The following is an 18,525-nucleotide window of genomic DNA, read 5'->3' as shown; positions in this document are numbered from 1 at the left end:
GACATCTACAAGCCTGCATGCCAGATATCCTTAGCAGCATACTCATACCAAGTTGCTCTCTGAAGCAGGATATAGAACAGAATGCCTTTTACTGTCACCATACACACAGTGAGATACAGAGCAGCTCCCACTCAGGGCAGACATATGAACAGTATTTTAAGTGTACAAATATACAAATCAGGAGAAATAAATAAATAGTGTTATATGTTTACAGTGTGGTTTACTGCACAGTGGTGCTCGTATGAATGTGTGAGTGTTGTATAAAGTGCCATATAAGTATGCCCAGAGAATGCAGCAGGTGCTAGAACTGACTGCATATATTAAGGCTGTTGAGTACTGCTGGGTGTGGACAGGGTAGGGTCTGCCTTACGATGAGGCGGCTGTTGTTGTGATCGGGCGCTGACATGACAACGAAGCGGTCCTTACATGCACCTCTAGCCTGCACGTACCGCTGTCTGTCAGACAACACTCAGGGCAAAGTGCCATCTGGCGCCTGGTACCCAAACACTTTGTTAAAGCCGCTTGATAACGCTGATGAATGAGCGCGCTCTCTAACTGATGCCTGTGAGGACGAGTGCACGCTGACACCGCTTTCAAACAGGACCTGTTCTTTTCGGATGCTCTGAGGTGAGCGGGTGAGTGATCCTCGGCATCACACGAGCTGCTCACGCACACATCCAGCGCCATTTGCAGACAGGTACACCTACCGCCCCTTTTATTGTCCCACGCTCAGCGCCGGGCTGTAGTGTTGACTGAGTCACGGCAGCAAAATGCAGGAAAACGGGTCAGAAAAACAGCGTTAGTGGAGTTTGGATGATTTCTGCATGGTAGAAGGTCGTGTCTGATGATACGGCGATGATGTAACAGCATGAGCGGATGCACTACTTCTTTATCCGTGACCACCGCAATCCGCGCATTCGTGTTACACAACCAGCGCACCAAGAGATGCTTCCGTTTCGTGCTTTCATACATTATGAGCATGAACAGCACCGCGCTCTGGTACCCAGGCCTGCAGCGCTCACAGCAGAGCGCATCATCATCATCATCATCATCATCATCATCATGAGGACTGGACTCTTTGATTATTGTCCGGTGAGACGGAGAAAAGTTCTTCACTTCAGTTCAAGCGCAGCAGAAGAAAGCAACGAGGTGTGGATGCTCTCGGTGGTTTTATAGCGCTGCTGTCTGCTACATGCTGCCACGTTCATTGTTGTCACAGCACATCAGACACATCTCACTGCTACTTCATATTCATTCAGTGTTCCAAGTCAGACACTAAAACAAGGCGAAGAACACGATCCACGTCTGCACTGTTTCTCAAGGTTGTGGTGATTTTATAGTATCTCTCTGCAGTTTTGGTGCGTTATTAGGCCTTCAAAAATTTCACTGTCAAAGAAGCAAAGTGTGACTGTTGAACCTGTTCAACTGCTCATTATCACAAATATCTAACTCAGCTGTTCAATGTGGAGACATGTCAACGTTCAAACAGCGTCAGTATCGTGGTGCCAGCAGTAACTCAAATAACACTCATAATAACCACAAAGCTTCAAACCGTGCTGCAGATGGGTGACAGCAGCAAAGGCACAAGGTGCTGATCTGAGACCAGCGAGCCGAGCTCACAAAGCTGGACGAGCACAGGAACATATTTCATTCTGTGACCAGCAGTGTTGGTCAAGTTACTTGAAAAAAGTAATTAGTTACTAATTACTGATTACATCTCCAAAAAGTAATCCTGTTACATTACTGATTAAGTAATTAGCTACTTAGTTGTTTTTCAAAAACATGATTTACAACCTGATTATGTAATAAAGCAACAGTGTTACCTTTCAGCCGTGTTCGACTGTTTCTGCATAATCCATCATATGAAACTGAATCCAATGAAAAAGTTTTATTAGTTTTCATCTTTTTAACTTTATGCATCAAGCAAATATTAAATTATCTGCAACATTCTCTGACTGGCAGAAACGTGTTTAACATGGAAACCTATCGTCTGCATGTTCCAGCAGATAAAATCATGTTTTGTGTTTACACTCTTTCAAATAGATGCGAGTAAAACACAGCAGAAAATAAATAGAATCAAAGACTCAGCAGCTCTTAAATCTATTGCCACCTGTTTATCAGGAGTGGGGCGGGTGGAGGTTTGCCCACAGCGGTCATGTCAGTGGGGGGTCCGGGGGTTTCTCTGTGAATGTCACGTTGCCGTGGCGGCACGCTCGCTGCTTGCTCAGATTTGAAGTTTCATTTTTTCGCTGCAGAAAGAAGTTTCCTTCCCACACAGAGTGAACAGCAGACGGTGATGTTTGTGTCACTTTTAACAGATTCAAACTCACAGTAATCTGATTACTTCCACACTTTAAACGCTGCACGGTCGTACTCTCTCCATCACTCCATGTTATCCACGTCTGTTGCTGCCACGGACATCACACGCTCGTACGTCATTGTCACGAGACACTCTCACAAACAAAATCACAGTTTAGTAACGCTGTAACGCAGCGTGCTTACGGGAATGTAACTGTAATGTAACTACTTTTTCTGCAATAGTAATCCCTTACTTTACCTGTTACTTGAAAAAAGTAATCTGATTACAGTAACGTGCTACTCATGACAAACACATCGAATGTGTCCACCTAACCGTAGGGAGGTTCTTCTTCTGACCTGCTCACTTTCAAACTCCTTCCTCTGCATCTCGAGCACTTCTGATGAGATCTTGTCTCTCCAGGATTTTTGTTTATTTATTCGTTAATGAAAGTTTTGCTACATTTCATCATCGTTTATTTTCCTTCGATTATTAGTGTTTATTTAGTTATTGTCTTGCTTTCATCAGAAAGAAAGGTCATTGATAAAAACGATTGTTAACTGAACGATGGTCTCTGCCTGCCCAGCCCTCAGATGCTCAGAGCTGTGTGTTGTTTCTATGCTGACTGCCTCCATCGTTGTCACTGATGCCTGCTGATTCGGTGTGACCCCATACTGCCCTCTCTTCACACAGATGCTGTGCATGGATTCACGTGTTTTTGTGTTTCAGAACTTGTTTTTCCTTCGCTGGATAACGATGAATCCTTGCCACAGATTCATCTGGGTCAGGTCGAATTCCATGTTTTTTTCTCTCCCCAAACACGGTGGCACTGTGTAGATCATGAGTGTGTGAGGAGGGAGGCTCATGCAGTAGTTACTGATTAACATCAGCATCCTCTGTGCTCCACATCTGCACACTGCAGCCTTTAATCCCACCCAGATTATTTTAAAGCCGCTTTTAGCGCTTAAACTCAATTTTAGCGCTCTGACACAGGCTACCGTGCAGTCAGAAATACAGATACACTTAAGTACGTTTTACTCTTTGCTGATGTTTCCGGTGAACCAGGCCTTCCTTTCAGCCTAAACCTTAGCACCTCTTGTAAACTGCTTGGTCTGTCTTGTCATATCACTTCATGTCACTGACCTAATTTGAACCTAGAAATCCACCTAATGATACTGTGATTGTTGGTACTGGGCCACTATGTGCCCAAACACAGGCCTCATGCCTTAAAATCTGTGTCTATATCTGTACTTTCAGACAAAATCAAAGACACCATTATATAGTTTGACTGTGCACTATATAAAGCATTTCTACCACTTCTTGGCTCTGTGATCTCACTATACGCTGGCTTATTTAACCCCTCCTCCACTTGCCCTTCGAACCGCCGTGGTGGCCAGCGTCGAAAATGCCATCGGTCGGTGAAGAGGGACCTTCGAGGAACGTTGAATCCAAGATCGAACATGGCAGCTAGTCGATGAACGACGAAGAGTGAAAATCGCCCGGGATCAGACGAAATGAACAACAGCAAGCCGCAGAGGAGTGGTACCGACGCCCCGATTGGCAGGTGAAGCGAAGCTGTCGAAGGGATAAACGCAAATGGGTCGAGCGGAAAGCTGCTGATCGGAAAGCTGCTGATCGGAACGATACGAGAACGCTATTCCGGATCGTGTGTGATCTTCACCTTGACAGCAGACCTCTCCTCACGCAGAAAGACCACGATAAGCGCTGGGTAGCACACTTCAAAGAACTCCTGAATCAACCTGCCCCAGATATGCCTTTGTTGGATGATGACTTAGCCAAAAATGATGAACTCGTTGTGGACACTGGTGCCTTCACTTCTGACGAGACCAAGGCGGTGATCAAGTCTCTCAAGGGTGGAAAGACAGCTGGCGCTCTACAGCACAGCGACTGCGGGCTGTGACGAGCATTAGACATGGAGCCCGAGCAGGTTATTGTGACATAATGTCAGTAATACTGTGTCTGTCTTTCCACACCTCAAACAGAGAAGACAGAGAAGTGTCTTATAACCATTATAATGGTGCCAACTGGTGCTAACTGGGCCTTCTGAAAATTTTAAATGTAAAAAGTAAGTGTGCTTTAAAACACATGTCGATTATATTTCAGCAGCAGTCACTTTTATATCGTTGCTCTTTTAGAAAGCCAAATATGTCTCATGTCACAAATGTATCTCTTTGTTATCCTTGTAACTTTCATTTATACGGATTCAGTATTATTCTAGTTAGTTGATGGTGTTCGGCGTTTTATGCTTGAAGCATAAACTGTACATAAAAGATGGCCACCGTGATGTCACCCATTGTTTAGCGAGGTGTGAGGTGCTGAGCCGAGTGTTACACTGTTGCTATCCTGTTGTGTTGCCACGTGTGAGCAGCATGTTCCTGAGAAACTCTGGGCCAGTGCTTCCCGGTTAAAGGGTCACCTTACAGCGCATCATCTTTTTTCATTTATATTCTTTTTGTTTTTAGACCATATTTTTCTAAATGAACATCATTTTATGTTCAATATTCTAAATCGTGGAGTCTTTTTTTTCAGGCCTACACCGTATTCATTTGTCCCGTACTTGACTAACTCGCCTTTAAACTGAGCTGAGTTGCCTAATTTCGGTTAATAACTCTTTGGGAATCACCTTGTTATGTTTTGTTTGTCAAACTGGGTTATCTTTGGCATTTTTCATAGAACCACAGAAATGAGAAAAGGTCTGTGCGGTTTTTTGGTTGCTGGTAACATAGAGCCTAAAGATACAGTTTAAGATGTGTTGTTTGCTGAGTTATGTGTTAGACACATCACAGGTTCATCCTTTGAGTTCGGTGTGTTTTTTATGTTTGACTGATTCATAGGTCAACAAAACAAAACACTATTGTCCTGGCGACGGTGATATGTTCAGGGACTGGACTGAAAATGAGTTAAAAATGTAGCCAATGTCCAAAGAAACACCGAAAGGCTTTCGTTAAGAACAACGGCTCAACTCTGCTGAAACCTCTTCCTTACTTCCTGATATGCTCAGTGTGTTTGGCAACATCATTTCACACACAGCAGCACAAATTAAATCTGCATACTTTTTCTTTATCGCACCAAACCGACCATGTGAACTGTAAAATACAGCGTTTAGCTCTCATCACAGTCGTCAGTGTACCTGGAGCTGTGGCACTCTGTCCTGTCAGCACTCGTGCAGCTACGCCCGTGTCCACTCAGCACTGTGGGCTGCCAGCAGCTTCTGGAACTTCATGTGCTAGTCGTGTTGGCTCTCCACCTTTAATCTATGAGCATACCTTAAAATAGTATCAGAGACCGTAAGCGTATCCAAACACTGAGGCTGTATAGCAACTGGAGATTCAGTGCATTCAAAAATGTGTTTTTGTCTTTTTGCAATGGTTGCAGTTGTAATTTTTTTGTATATGTTTTCACATCATGTCAATAATGTCAGTTTTCAATTATACATGAGAATCAGTACAGTCGTTGTGAGAATATATAGTTAGAATAGTTTTAAATGCTACAGCATTTGGATAAATAAAACTGGAATGAGTCAGTCAGCTGGGAAATAATACTACACATCAAAGAGTTTTAATGCTTAATGCATGTTTCCTGCTTTGTCATTGAGCCAGTCATGTCACCGCCAGTGCCAGAAGGTCAGCTGCAAGGTCATCGACTGAAGCCCTAAATCTGTCCTGGCTCAGGCCAGAGCCTGTTTGGCCTCTGATTCAACCAATCAGCCAGTACCACCCCCTTAAATGCTGATTGGTCAGCTTGTTTATGCGTGAATGTGTGACTGGTTCACCTGTATTTCTTTGTTTTATTGAAACACACACTGTTTGGTATTTTGTGATGACCCCGATGCAGGCCACAAGCCGAAACCCGTTGGTCAGCTAACAAAGTTGTTCCCTGGTGCTTTAAGTGTCACTGGAGTCTTCACACCACCACATCAACTGGAGGTCGCCATCCATGGATGTTTTGCCCCCTATCCCAGTACATCTCCCAGTGGGGGGCAGTGGCACACCGGGGATGTCTTTGTGGCACCCCCAGCAGCTGCCTTTACTGTGGTGTTGCCGGCTAATTGACATCCTTCCACCAGAGCCAAAGCCAAAAGCTTGCTTTCTCAGCCTCCTCTCCTAATGCCTTCATGGCTTTCTGCAGGTTTGGGCCGGTCACTCATGAAGTAGCTGGACAGCTGCTTTGCCCACTATGTCCTGACACCCAGCCTCCACAGGGTAAATCCTGGCTTTGCAGTCAGGTGCCTGGCCTCTGCCAGTTCGGTCGTCTCTATCTGCGGAGAGTGGTTGTTATATCTCTTGGGAAGAGGAGCTTCTCCTTGAGGTTCACCAAATATCTGCCAGTCTTTACCAGCTGACATCATGCTAAAGCTAAACTCATGCTCGGCCCGTATTTATTGATTTTTCTTCAGCTTTTAATTCTATCCAGCCACATCTTTTAGTCGATAAACTTCTTAACCAGTTTAAACTTGATTTTAATCTCGTTGGTTGGATTTTAGACTTTTTAACTGACAGATCTCAGTGTGTGAGAGTAAACGGCTGTTTCTCCAAATTCATTTATTTATATAGCACCAAATCACAACAACAGTCGCCTCAAGGCGCTTTGTATTGTACAGTAGATCCTACAATAATAGATAGATAGCTGACTCTGAAGTATGCCATCACACTACACATCTTGAGGACTTCCTGACTTCCTTGCCACCCGAAGCATCCCTGGGACAGTGCCATCTTTTCTCCTTTTCATTGTTGCGTCCTTTTGTTATGAAAACATGCAGACTTGCCATGCTGTCCTGCCTACAGGACGCCAGCTGCCATAGTAAGCACTACTAAACAGGCAGGGCTATGGAAGGGAGTTGTAGGCAGCACTTATGAGAAACCTGAGCTTATTGTCTGGCATCCTTCAGATCTCTGCCCATCTGAGGCACCTGTTAAAAGTGGTGTCCCATCATGTCCAGGAGCCCTGGCACCTCTTACCTTTATAAAGAAGCATTCCTTCTCCACCCTGGGGACTTCATCCACCACCATGGTCTCCTTCTGTTTCTTGCTGACTTGGAACTGTTGCAGTGCTTTAATCTTATTGATTTACCATTTTCTCTTCTGGTCAGATGTCAAGTCATTGAATGATCTAGTTTATGACCCAATAGCAGTAAAACACAGTACAGAGATGATAATGCACAAACAACGTTGTTTATCCATGGATGTAAATATATTTTCTCCAGTTGCCCGCTGAACCCTGGTCACTAACTTTTGACTTTTTTACATAAAGATTCTGGTTAGTTACTTAGGTGGGTTAGCTTCCAGTGTCTTGGAAGTGTTGGTCCTGGTATTAAGCCAGAAAAGGATTCTCACCATCAACTTTATGTGCCTGTAGGTGTTACAACCTGTCTGTCCTGATTTTAACTGACAAATTGAAATAGTAGAGACTAATATTCCTGTTATGGCAGCAGGGGCTAGTGCATGAAAATGGACCCAAATGCAGACGGAGGCAAACTGGTAGGTTTTATTTATAAAGACACAAGAGTAACACTTAAGCACCGGAAACATGAAATGAGAATCTAACAGGAGTCTGAAGCAGTCACGGCTCGTGGGTCGGGGATAGAGGTCACTGAAACAGAGGGAGAGAAATGCTGAGTGAGGTAATAAGGCAACTGAATGGCTTTCTAGTGGCTCACTGGCTTGCAGGTGTAGCGTGACATGATAGGGAAATGGAATGGTCCGCCATGAGAATTTGGCGGCGTGAACCCGGTCCAGAATTGTGGAACGGGCTGCTGCAAGTAAATAGCGCCGATTCACGAGACCAATACCCAGATCAGGTTTAATCTCCAGTACCGGCGAATGGCGTCCTCCACTTCCCAGGCAATGAACCCAATCTTGCTTGTAGCGGGGAGAATGGTTGGGACCTCAGAGCGATTGTGTCGGTGGCGAACTGGCGTGATAATGCATTGGCTTTGATGCTCCGTGAGCATGGACGGTAGGAAATAAAAAAGTTAAACCTGGCAAAGACAGTGACCCACGTGCCTGCCGTGCACTCAGTCTCTTAGCTGTCCTCAGGTAAGTTAGGTTTTTATGATCCATCCAGATAGCAAACGGCTGCTCGGCTGCCTCCAACAGATGCCGCCATTCTTTCAGAGCGAGCTTTACTACTAACACCTCCCTGTCACCCACATCATAGTTCTCCTCGAGATGACGTGAGAAAAGCCACATGGTGTTCCTCAAGAGTCTTGGAAAATATCTGAATGTCATCTAGGGTAAACAAACACGAACCTGTCCACAAAATCCCTGAGAACATACCAAAGCTTGAAAGATGGCTGGGGGTTGGTTAGCCCAATCGGCATCACCGGGTATTCAAAGTGGTGTATTGAATGCGGTTTTCCATTCATCTCTTTGTCGGATGCACTGCGGAGGTCGAGTTCGGTAAAAATAGCAGCTCCGTGAAGAGTGTCAAACATGGAGTTCATCAAAGGCAGTGGATACTTGTCTTTGATTGTGATGTCAGGCCCTGGTAATCTATGCACGGGTGGTTCTGTCATTTTTCTCCACAAAAAGAAACCCGACTGGGAAGCCCATCCATTTTTCCATGGCCGCTCGTTTGGGTCCGGACACATTGCAGAGAAGTCTGGTGGAGAGCGAAGCTCCAAGGAATAGTTCAATTGTGCAACCGTACGGTCTGTGAGGTAGGAATGAAAGGCCGTGGTTTTACTAAAAACTTCTTGAAGGTAGCTGTGAGGTGGCTGTAGCTCAGGAGGTGGAGCAGGTTATCTGCTGGAGGAAGGTTGGTGGTTTGTTCCCTGCCTCCACTAGTCTGCACCATTAGTCTGCTAATTCCAGTTAGTATGTCTAGTAGTTTATGTATTCCAAAGTGAAAAATCATGAATAGAAACAAAAGACTGAATGCATCTGTAAAAATAAAGCAGTAACAGGTTTGTGGATCTCAGGTTCCAGTTGAACTTTCAACCTGTTGAGTGGGGCAACAGACAGAGCCCCGAGTAAATAATGTAAACAAAAGATGCAGTTTGTATCTAAAGTTTGTCTAATCGCATGAGGTTAGCAGTGCTAAAGTATCAATGAAAGCAGCAATGCCTGTGGAAAGTCTGAAGAGGCCGAGGACCTGCATGCAGCAAGTGTTTGAATTCACACACTGATCACTCATGTAAAAACAATCTAGTTTTCTGTTTCATAATAAATTATATGTTCAGTTGATTCAATGGCTTTTCATCTCTTAATAATGATCAGAGGTTCCCAAAGTGTGGGGCCCGCCCCCTGGGGGGGTGGGGGGGGGGGCGCAGAGCCATTGCAGGGGTATGAAAAAAACAAAAACAAAACGCTTGGACACTGCTAGCATCATGGACAGGCTTTTGACGGGGCGCCCACACAAACACAAAGCAGGAGATGAAGCATCGCTGAATATGTTTCCAAACCAACTTCATTCCAAGCCAAATGCTAGACAATATGGTGAAGCAAATCCTCCCTTTGGCTTCACCTGCACAAGTGCCGACGTAGGTCTCTGTGACAGAATTAGTTTCCCTGCGTCGGGAGCAGCGCTGGGCTCTCAAACTCACGGACAAACAGGATCCCACAGCTGTTTATGTTTTTGAACCCATTTTGCACAGAGAGGCATTTTTTGAAAACTGTGTTGACAGCAATGTTGAACATTGTTCCACAGGAAAAAACAACTACATGTAAAATAATGACACCGTGACGCCTCTGCCTTTGTAAATGGAGGGACAGTAACTGCGTGTAAAACCTGCAGACAGTCAGATTAACAGTATTTGTCTCTATCTGCTATTCTGCAGTTCATCTCATGTAAACAATAACGTGGTGCACAGCGTGACGTGGAAAAAGGCGCATACCTTTGACGTTGTGTGACGAACTCTGTATTCCAGCATTTTAAAAAAAACCTCAGTTTTCGGTGATTCGAAACGCCGTTTACATGTGGACGAAAGGTCCAAATGCACAGAAACAGCTCCATGTGTGGACGCAGCGTAAAAGAGTTAGTAGCTTATTTTATTACTACCTGTAATTTATTGCAGATTACTTGTATTTGCTTAATTGTTTACTAAATGTTTGAGGTGTGAAATAAACCGCAATGGAGTTTGAAAACAAAATATGGGTGTGTGGTTGGAGGATGTGTTTGTGCGCGGGGGGGTGCTACAGCAGCAACATTTCTGACTGTTGTGCTTCATCAGCTGATGGTCATGCAGCCACCCACCTGGTGTAATTCCCATAGGACCACATTAATCCCAAACCGAGCTGGGGATGGGATCACTGTGACAAGCAGACAGAAAAACGACTGTTCTGCCAGAAGAGTGACACGTCCAGCAGTCACCACGAGTTTTATGTTGCCATTAGCATCATCTGAAAGTGAGAGTGTAGCTTTCACCCCTTTAGCAATAGTGGTGAAAAACTGACACTGCAGCCCAGTGTGGCATCTTAAATGAAGATAACGTGATGTAACGCTTGTAATAGTCAGGTCAGATGTTTTTGTTGTCTCTCTGTGATCGGGGTTCATTTTACATGCTTTCTAAAAGCCAAAACACAACCTCTATTAGAGCACTTCGCTCTCGCTCTGCAGGCCTACTTGTTGTTCCTAGAGTATTTAAAAGTAGAATGGGAGGCAGAGCCTTCAGTTTTCAGGCCCCTCTTCTGTGGAACCAGCTTCCAGTTTGGATTCAGGAGACAGACACTATCTCTACTTTCAAGATTAGGCTTCAAACTTTCCTTTTTGCTAAAGCAATATAAACCACCTTAAGGCTGCTAACAACTGAATTGACATTAGTGTATTTGTATTTGCTGGGTTTTGATCCGTTCTGTTGCAGAAAAGTTTGAAAGGTTTGATCTCTGAGAAAACATTTCTCTTATCAGTCTGATTGTGAATTGGTAACGCTGTTATGATGGACTGATGCATGATGGTAAAGTATCAGTTTTTTAAGCTCCACAAAGCCAATCTGCCTGAACCATGAACCTGTCTGATTTCATTTCTATTTTCTGATCTACCTCCACAGCTGTTGACATGACAACAGACGAGGCAGAAAGTCACCAGAAAAAGCCGAGGCAGCAGGAGGAAGCTGGCCAGGGCGCCAGACCTCCCACTCCAGAGGACGACCAGCTCCGACCTCAAAACCACAACCCTGCTGGCCGCGGTCTCACACGCCTCTTTTCCTCCCTCCTGAAAAGGCGTTCACAGTGTGAGAGCGAGGGTGGAGAAAAGGAGGACAAGGAGGAAGAAGCTAAAGCACCCATCGCTGACCCCGAACCTGAACTAAAAACAGAGGGCGAGGTCGCCCTTGACCAGCACTCAGTAAGCAGCGCTGAGGCTCAGGTCAGCCTGTGTTGGTGACTGTGTTACAGAGTTAGGTCTTACCTGTGATATGTAAGGAAATGTGTCATGGATCGAGTTGCAAAGTATTTATTATAGGATGCTTCAACTTTTACATTACTGAGCAAATCATTTTCCAAACCTAAGACTCTTGACTGTAGACGGTGCATGAAGCCTCCTCCCTGCTCAGGCTACAAGAGAAACATTACAAAGGTGGTGTTGGGCTCCTTCAGGTGTAGCCTGGATCACCTTTATAAAGTCTGATTACGCTGTGACTTATTTAAGATCCTCCGTGTGCTACATGTTCACATAGTTTACACTGTGACACCTCAGATGTGTGGATGATCTCACAGTTTTTGCTGAGCTGTAATGCTTGACATGCACATCTCCATCAAAACTGCACCATAGCACGATGTGCATCCTCTTCATAACTCTGACAGCCCCTGCATCCATCGGTTTAGACACAGTAACTGTTGTTTTCCAGTATGAACTGCTCAGTTTCACCTGTGATGGCATTAAATCCAAACAAGGTTGTCACCTGGTGTTCAGATTAGTAGTATGAATTGCACTTTAGTCTTTTTGCAAAGACACTGATGTTTTTACACATATAAATATATCAGTTACTACATGACTGGTGTCCACTGTGGTAAAAAACAGCTTTTACCAGTTGCGTCAGATTTCCAAAGCAAAGCCGTTCCTTCCTTTAAAGGACCTTGAAAAGCTTGTCCACGCATTTATTACATCCAGATTGGACGACTGTAACTGCCTCTACTGGGGCCTCCAACACTCCTCTCTTTACCGGCTCCAGTTAATTCAAAATGCAGCTGCGCGTCTTTTAACAGGTACAAGAATTCATGAACACATAACTCCAATTTTAGCCAAATTACATTGGCTCCCTGTTAAATATCGTATAGATTTTAAAATTCTTTTGTTCACTTTTAATATTTTGAATAATTTAGCGCCCAGTTATCTTTCTGATTTACTCCATTCATACAATCCCAACAGAGCACTTAGATCGTCCAACCACAGGCTCCTAGCACAACCTAGGACTCGAATGAAGTCGAGAGGCGACCGGGCCTTTGCATCCGTGGCACCCAGACTCTGGAATAACCTCCCCGTTCATATTCGCACTGCCGAGTCTATCCAGTCTTTTAAATTACGTCTTAAAACTTATTTTTTTACTTTGGCTTTTGATTCTGTCTAGTTGGCTGTTTTAGCTTGTTGCGTTGTTACCTATTGTTTGTTTTAACTGTCTCATGTTTTTATTGACTGTGAAGCACTATGGTCAACACTGTTGTTTTAATATGTGCTATATAAATACATTTTGATTTGATTTGATGACTGCTTCATCATCAAAGTGTCTTTAGTCAGGCTACCCAGGTAGAGAAGAAAGAGACTGACGAGGACAAGGTTGGAAAAGACAAGGAGAAACACGAGGACAAGGAAGGGGAGGTTACCGTGGAGAAAGAAGAGGAGAAGGACAAAGAGAAGAAGGAGGAGGAGGAGGAGTCTGGCCCTGAAGAAGGCAGTAGGGGAGAAAAGGACGAGAAAACAGCAGAAGAAGAAGCCAAAGCTCCCAGAGCGCCACGCCGACCCAAGACCATGCAGATCAAAGTCACACTGCTGGACGACACTCAGTACGAGTGTGAGCTGGACGTAAGTAACACACACAGACAGACACACACACAGACACACACACACACACACAGACACACACACACACACACACACACACACACAGACACACACACACACACAGATACGGTCACAGACACACACACGCACACACACAGACACACAGACACACACACAGACAGACACACACACACACACACACACAGACACACACACACACACACACAGACACGCACGCACACACACAGACACAAACACACACACCACAAACACACACACAAACAAACACGAAGACTACACACACACACACTCACACACACACACACACACACACACACACACATTAACCCAATTCCTTAGTTATTTCATAAACTCTTTATTCTTGCTTAAGGAGTAATTTGTGCAGGGCTGCTTTGTTTACACATGCGAGCAGCTGATGGCGCTCGCTGCCCGTATCACTGAAACAGACACTATGTAGAACACCTCTGTTATCATCAAGCCAGCAAACAAAGGTGGTTCAGCTGCCGTACTTAGTGGTAACCATCACTCATAGTGGTACCAGACCAGTCCAGGAGAAGCTGGAGTCCCTGTCACTGCTGTCTGTTTCTCCACTGCTTATTTCTGACCACATTATCCTGCGTGTGATATCAGGTGTGTTACATTAGCAGGTAAATCTAATGTCTGCTCCATGTGTTTGTGCGTGCGCACTTATACATCTTTGTGAGGACCAAAGATTCGAGTGTTACTATCCCTGTGGGACCAACATCCCCGCAAAATGTGCCTTTAGTGTCAGGGTTACAGTTGGCTTATGGTTAGGTTTAGGCTCAGGGTGAGGCATTCATCTTTGATGCATTACATCACTGAGATGTAAAAGGCAAGTGTGTGTGTGTTTGTGTGTTAGAAACACGCTAAAGGCCAGGAGCTGTTCATGAAAGTGTGTGACCACCTGAACCTGCTGGAAAAAGACTACTACGGCCTGGCAATCTGGGAAACTCCCACTATGAAGGTGAGCGTCAGTGTAACGGTCAGTATCCAACAATCCCAGCCTCACTGTTCCATTAGGAGGTATCATTCACGTCATTGTACCTGATGATTACACTAACCCTTTGCCCTGTTATTGAAGGAGTTGATGGTCCGATATCACTAAAGCTTAAACTGCATGTGACATTTTCTTGATTAGACTTGGATGGACCTGACCAAAGAGATCCGCAGGCAGGTACAAGGTGAGCTCAACTCTTCCACAAAGAAAACGTGTGTTTGTCTCTGTGACACTGAGCCTCACTCACAAACAGTAATTGCTGTGAGTTTCAGATTAGGTCTGTCTGTCCTCATGTTTTCTCACGCCTGTCTTTTCCTAAACTTTATCTTCAGTCACAGTGAGTATCTGAGGAGGAACGATATTCAGCAACGTTTGTACTTTTAACCGTCACTGTTTTGTCTCCACATGGACGCTGTAGTTTCACTTTCAGGCAGCCTTTCTCTTGCTTTTTTGCTTTGACCACTGCACTGCAGACAAATGTGTTTCCTTATAAAGAGAAGCATGAGTGTGGCAGCATGCAGATTGCAAGTAAAACTCATGAGCCTGTTGATTTAGAATGATTAATAAAATTAGCCACGTTTCATAAATCCGGTGGTAGATTTGTGTGAGCAGGGAAATAAAGATTTTTGCACACATATTCATGAGTTACTCTGACCAGTCTGGGTAATCGTTTAATCACTCCTTCCTTTCTTTCTCAAGGTGCCAACTATAATTTCACTTTCAATGTAAAATTCTATCCACCGGACCCAGCCCAGCTATCAGAAGACATCACAAGGTACAGCACATATCCAGTCTCCCACTGGTGAAAATAGTTTTATTGTGTCACACAGTGGACGGGGTGTGTAGTCCATGTGTGTGTTTTTAGTTCCCACAAGGATGAAAATGCGTCCAGTTTATCAGCTGGAGGCTTCAGAGCTTTCTGTGGCATTTAAGAAGTTTTCAGTCAGTCAGATGGTGGCACAGATGGATCCAAGCTGCATGTCTGTGTCTAACCTGTGGAGCCTCCATCTTTCCTTTCAGTATTATTTGACCTTCTCCAGATTGACATTGGTTATGTATTATTTCAGTAGGTGAAGCAATTTTTCCCGGGAACAACCCGACCAGCCTCTGTGAGTCCGAGCTGGATCAAATATACCTTTGATGCGTTCATCAGTGAGCGTGCGAGTTCAGCTCTGACTCTGGTTTCCACCATAGTTTTCTGGGGCTTTAACACATCTCACAGTACGACTGTATTAATCCAGGTCCTTTACCATCTATCTATAATTAATGTGAGAACTGCATGTGCATTGCAGATACTATCTTTGTCTCCAACTGCGAAAGGACATCCTCCAGGGCCGCCTCCCCTGCTCCTTCGTTACTTTGGCTCTGCTGGGCTCCTACGCTTTGCAGTCAGAACTTGGTGAATATGACACCGAAGTGCACGGCAGTGAATATGCTAAAGAAATGAAAATGGCCCAAGGTCAAACCAAGGAGCTGGAGGACAAAATGATGGAGCTGCACCGCACATACAGGTCAGTCACCCAGTGGAACTCTTATTTCATTAGTTGTAGATCCATCCATCCATTTTCTTCCACTTATCCAGGGCGACCACATTCTCACTGGGATGATGGTGGATTTGAACCCACTACACTCTTGGAGTGACCGCTGGGCCACTGTCTTGCCACTTATTGCAGAGAATTTATGTAAAGTTCACGAGTTGCTGTGTTGCTGAGCTCACCAGTGCTTGCTTTCTTTCTCAGGATGCACCAAACTGTAGATTTTCGCACTCCTAATATTGTAGCAATTTCTCAGATGAGTTTTTCTGTTTCCACAGTTTAAGGATGGCCTGTTTCACCTGCATGAGCTCCTTTGACCACATGTTGTCTGTTCTGTTCACTCAAATCACCTCCAGGCCTTTTATCTGCTTAATTGATAATGACGTAACGGTGTAATCACCCACACCTGCACATGAAGTAGCCTGTCAATCAACTGTCCAATTACTTTTGGTCCCTCTAAAAAGTGGGTGGCACATGTTAAGGAGCTGACGCTCATAAACCCTTCATCCAATTTGGATGTGAATACCTTCAAATGAAAGCTGAGAGTTTGCACATTATGTCCACCTCCAGATAAAAAACTTGTCAGTATCTCAGGTTTGTGCGAAACCGTCGATCGGTCACATGCGATAGACGGAAAAGTCCGCAGCATCACTAACATGTGACATGTGTCTTTGCAGACAGGGAAGTTAAGCTAACAAACATCAGAAATAATTGAACGGTCAAGTTGTGTGTGAGCTTCATGGAATAATAATAATGGATTGCATTTATACAGCACTTTTCAGGGCCCTCAAAGCGCTGTACAGTTCACTCTCACATTCACACACTGGTGGAGGCAGCTGCAGTTGAAACACTTGTTTCTAAAGTGAAACATGTAGTAAAGCAGCTGACACCGTTACACATTTAACATCCAAGTGTGGATTCAATCAGTGTCACAGAAGCTAAAGATTTTGGATTTCTTTGGGGTGCCATCGCAGATCCATGAGCCCAGCGCAGGCAGATCTGATGTTCCTGGAGAATGCCAAGAAACTTTCCATGTATGGAGTGGACCTCCACCAGGCCAAGGTGAGCATCCTCAGCTGCTCTTATTATTCCTGTTCTTCCTTATAGACGATTTTTAACTGCTCCAATCAATAAATAGTGAGTAGTGATTCACCCTTGTTTTCCATGCTAACTTTGGGAGCAGGTAGTTCACGTACTTCACAGAGAACCTGTCCTCTTACATGTCGGCGTGAATGTGGTGCTCCCTGTGAGAAACCGATGTGATATGTGGCGTCTGTGCAGCGTGACAGTGTGCACATCAGAAATAAGGTCATTCTCCTCACTTCAGAGCAGGTATTAAAAATAAATATAGGAGAGCACTTTGAAGATGATACTGCCCCCCTGTGGATGCTTGGGAGCAGCACATGTCGGTTGCACCACCAGTCAGAAAAGAGCTCAACAGTCCAGATGAAGTAAACATAACCAGGTGTAGTGATCCAAGGAGCATCCTTTAGACCACTGCGTGCTGACTGGGCTGGAAACTTTCTATCATTCAGTATCTCCTGTTTATTTATTTGCCTACATTGCTTTAGGAGTTATTTCTTTCATTCTGAATATCTGTTAGGATCTGGATGGAGTTGACATCATACTGGGGGTGTGTGCCAGTGGTCTGATGGTTTACAAAGATAAACTGAGGATCAACCGTTTCCCCTGGCCCAAAGTCCTCAAAGTCTCATACAAACGAAGCAGCTTCTTCATCAAAATAAGACCATCCGAGGTAAACCGCCACAAAAACGTCCTTTTGTTTTTCGTCCTTCTAAGGTCTGTTAGTCTTGTTCACAGCAGGTTTGTGTCTGTTCTAACAGGTGGAACATTATGAGAGTGCCATTGGATTCAAGCTTCCCAACTACAAGGCAGCCAAAAAGCTGTGGAAAGTGTGTGTCGAACATCACACCTTCTTCAGGTGTTGTATTCTCATCGTGCTGCATTTCTGAAGGAGCTGTGGCTTTTTTCAGAGCTGAAGATCAATATTCTTATGTGCAGGCTGACCTCCTCTGAGATGGCCACCACCCCAAGGAAGTTCCTAGCATTGGGCTCGAAGTTTCGTTACAGCGGTCGGACTCAGGCGCAGACCAGACAGGCTAGCTCTCTGATTGACAGACCAGCTCCCCTTTTCCAGCGCTCCTCCAGCAAGAGGAACTCTCGCAGTCTGGATGGAGGTACGCCTTTACTAACAAACGGACTCTGTGTTGCACTCGTGTTTTTCAGTCTGGCCTATGAGTCCTTGGGCAAACAGCGACAACAGACCAGTATGTATAAAACGGTTGGGTGCGCCCATGCTGCCATCGGTTTTAGCCAAAACTACCGTAACTCTTGACCCACTGGTAAAATCGAAAAATTCCAACAGTTCCTGAAATTATCTGTGCTTTTTCAGTAGTATTATGGTCGTTACGCAGACAAAAGGCAAAAGAAAGAGAATTTGGCAGAAAGTTAACAGAAGAAGAGGGAAAATCTGCTTCATCACCTGCTGAAAGACAACAACAACCAACATGAGCACGAGTAACGGTCAACAATTAAATGTTGCTGAGCAGCACACTAATGATACATGACATGTTCAGAGGCAGCAGACCGAGATAGTGTGTCTGTGAGCACCTGTGTTCGTAAGGTTTCTCTATTTAAGTATTTATTGGTGTGTGTGTGTGTGTGTGTGTGTGTGTGTG

The 18,525-nt window shown here is 44.6% G+C and overlaps 1 protein-coding gene across 13 annotated transcripts in view; it reads left to right on the top strand.

Annotated features, from left to right (window-relative positions):
* Positions 1-397: 397 nt before the first annotated feature.
* Positions 398-18,525, top strand: part of epb41a (erythrocyte membrane protein band 4.1a) — a 64,011-nt gene continuing 45,883 nt past the window's right edge. For 3 of the 13 annotated variants that reach the window (XM_042212973.1, XM_042212970.1, XM_042212982.1), the window contains exons 1-11: positions 402-635; positions 11,304-11,620; positions 12,989-13,273; positions 14,154-14,258; positions 14,433-14,475; positions 14,991-15,066; positions 15,584-15,802; positions 16,801-16,888; positions 17,430-17,582; positions 17,671-17,768; positions 17,849-18,024. In XM_042212973.1, the coding sequence (XP_042068907.1) occupies positions 11,312-11,620; positions 12,989-13,273; positions 14,154-14,258; positions 14,433-14,475; positions 14,991-15,066; positions 15,584-15,802; positions 16,801-16,888; positions 17,430-17,582; positions 17,671-17,768; positions 17,849-18,024 (1,552 nt within the window). In that variant the 5' untranslated portion in view covers positions 402-635; positions 11,304-11,311. Of the gene's footprint in view, positions 636-1,046; positions 1,150-11,303; positions 11,621-12,988; positions 13,274-14,153; positions 14,259-14,432; positions 14,476-14,990; positions 15,067-15,583; positions 15,803-16,800; positions 16,889-17,429; positions 17,583-17,670; positions 17,769-17,848; positions 18,025-18,525 lie in introns of those variants that run through there. The other 10 variants (XM_042212977.1, XM_042212975.1, XM_042212978.1 and 7 more) reach the window with 7 other exon arrangements.

The sequence above is a fragment of the Haplochromis burtoni genome, unplaced genomic scaffold (genome assembly GCF_018398535.1).
Source record: "Haplochromis burtoni strain Fernald_Lab_line unplaced genomic scaffold, NCSU_Asbu1 Contig_404, whole genome shotgun sequence".
Classification (NCBI taxonomy): domain Eukaryota; kingdom Metazoa; phylum Chordata; class Actinopteri; order Cichliformes; family Cichlidae; genus Haplochromis; species Haplochromis burtoni.
This window is presented reverse-complemented; position numbering and strand designations above follow the sequence as displayed.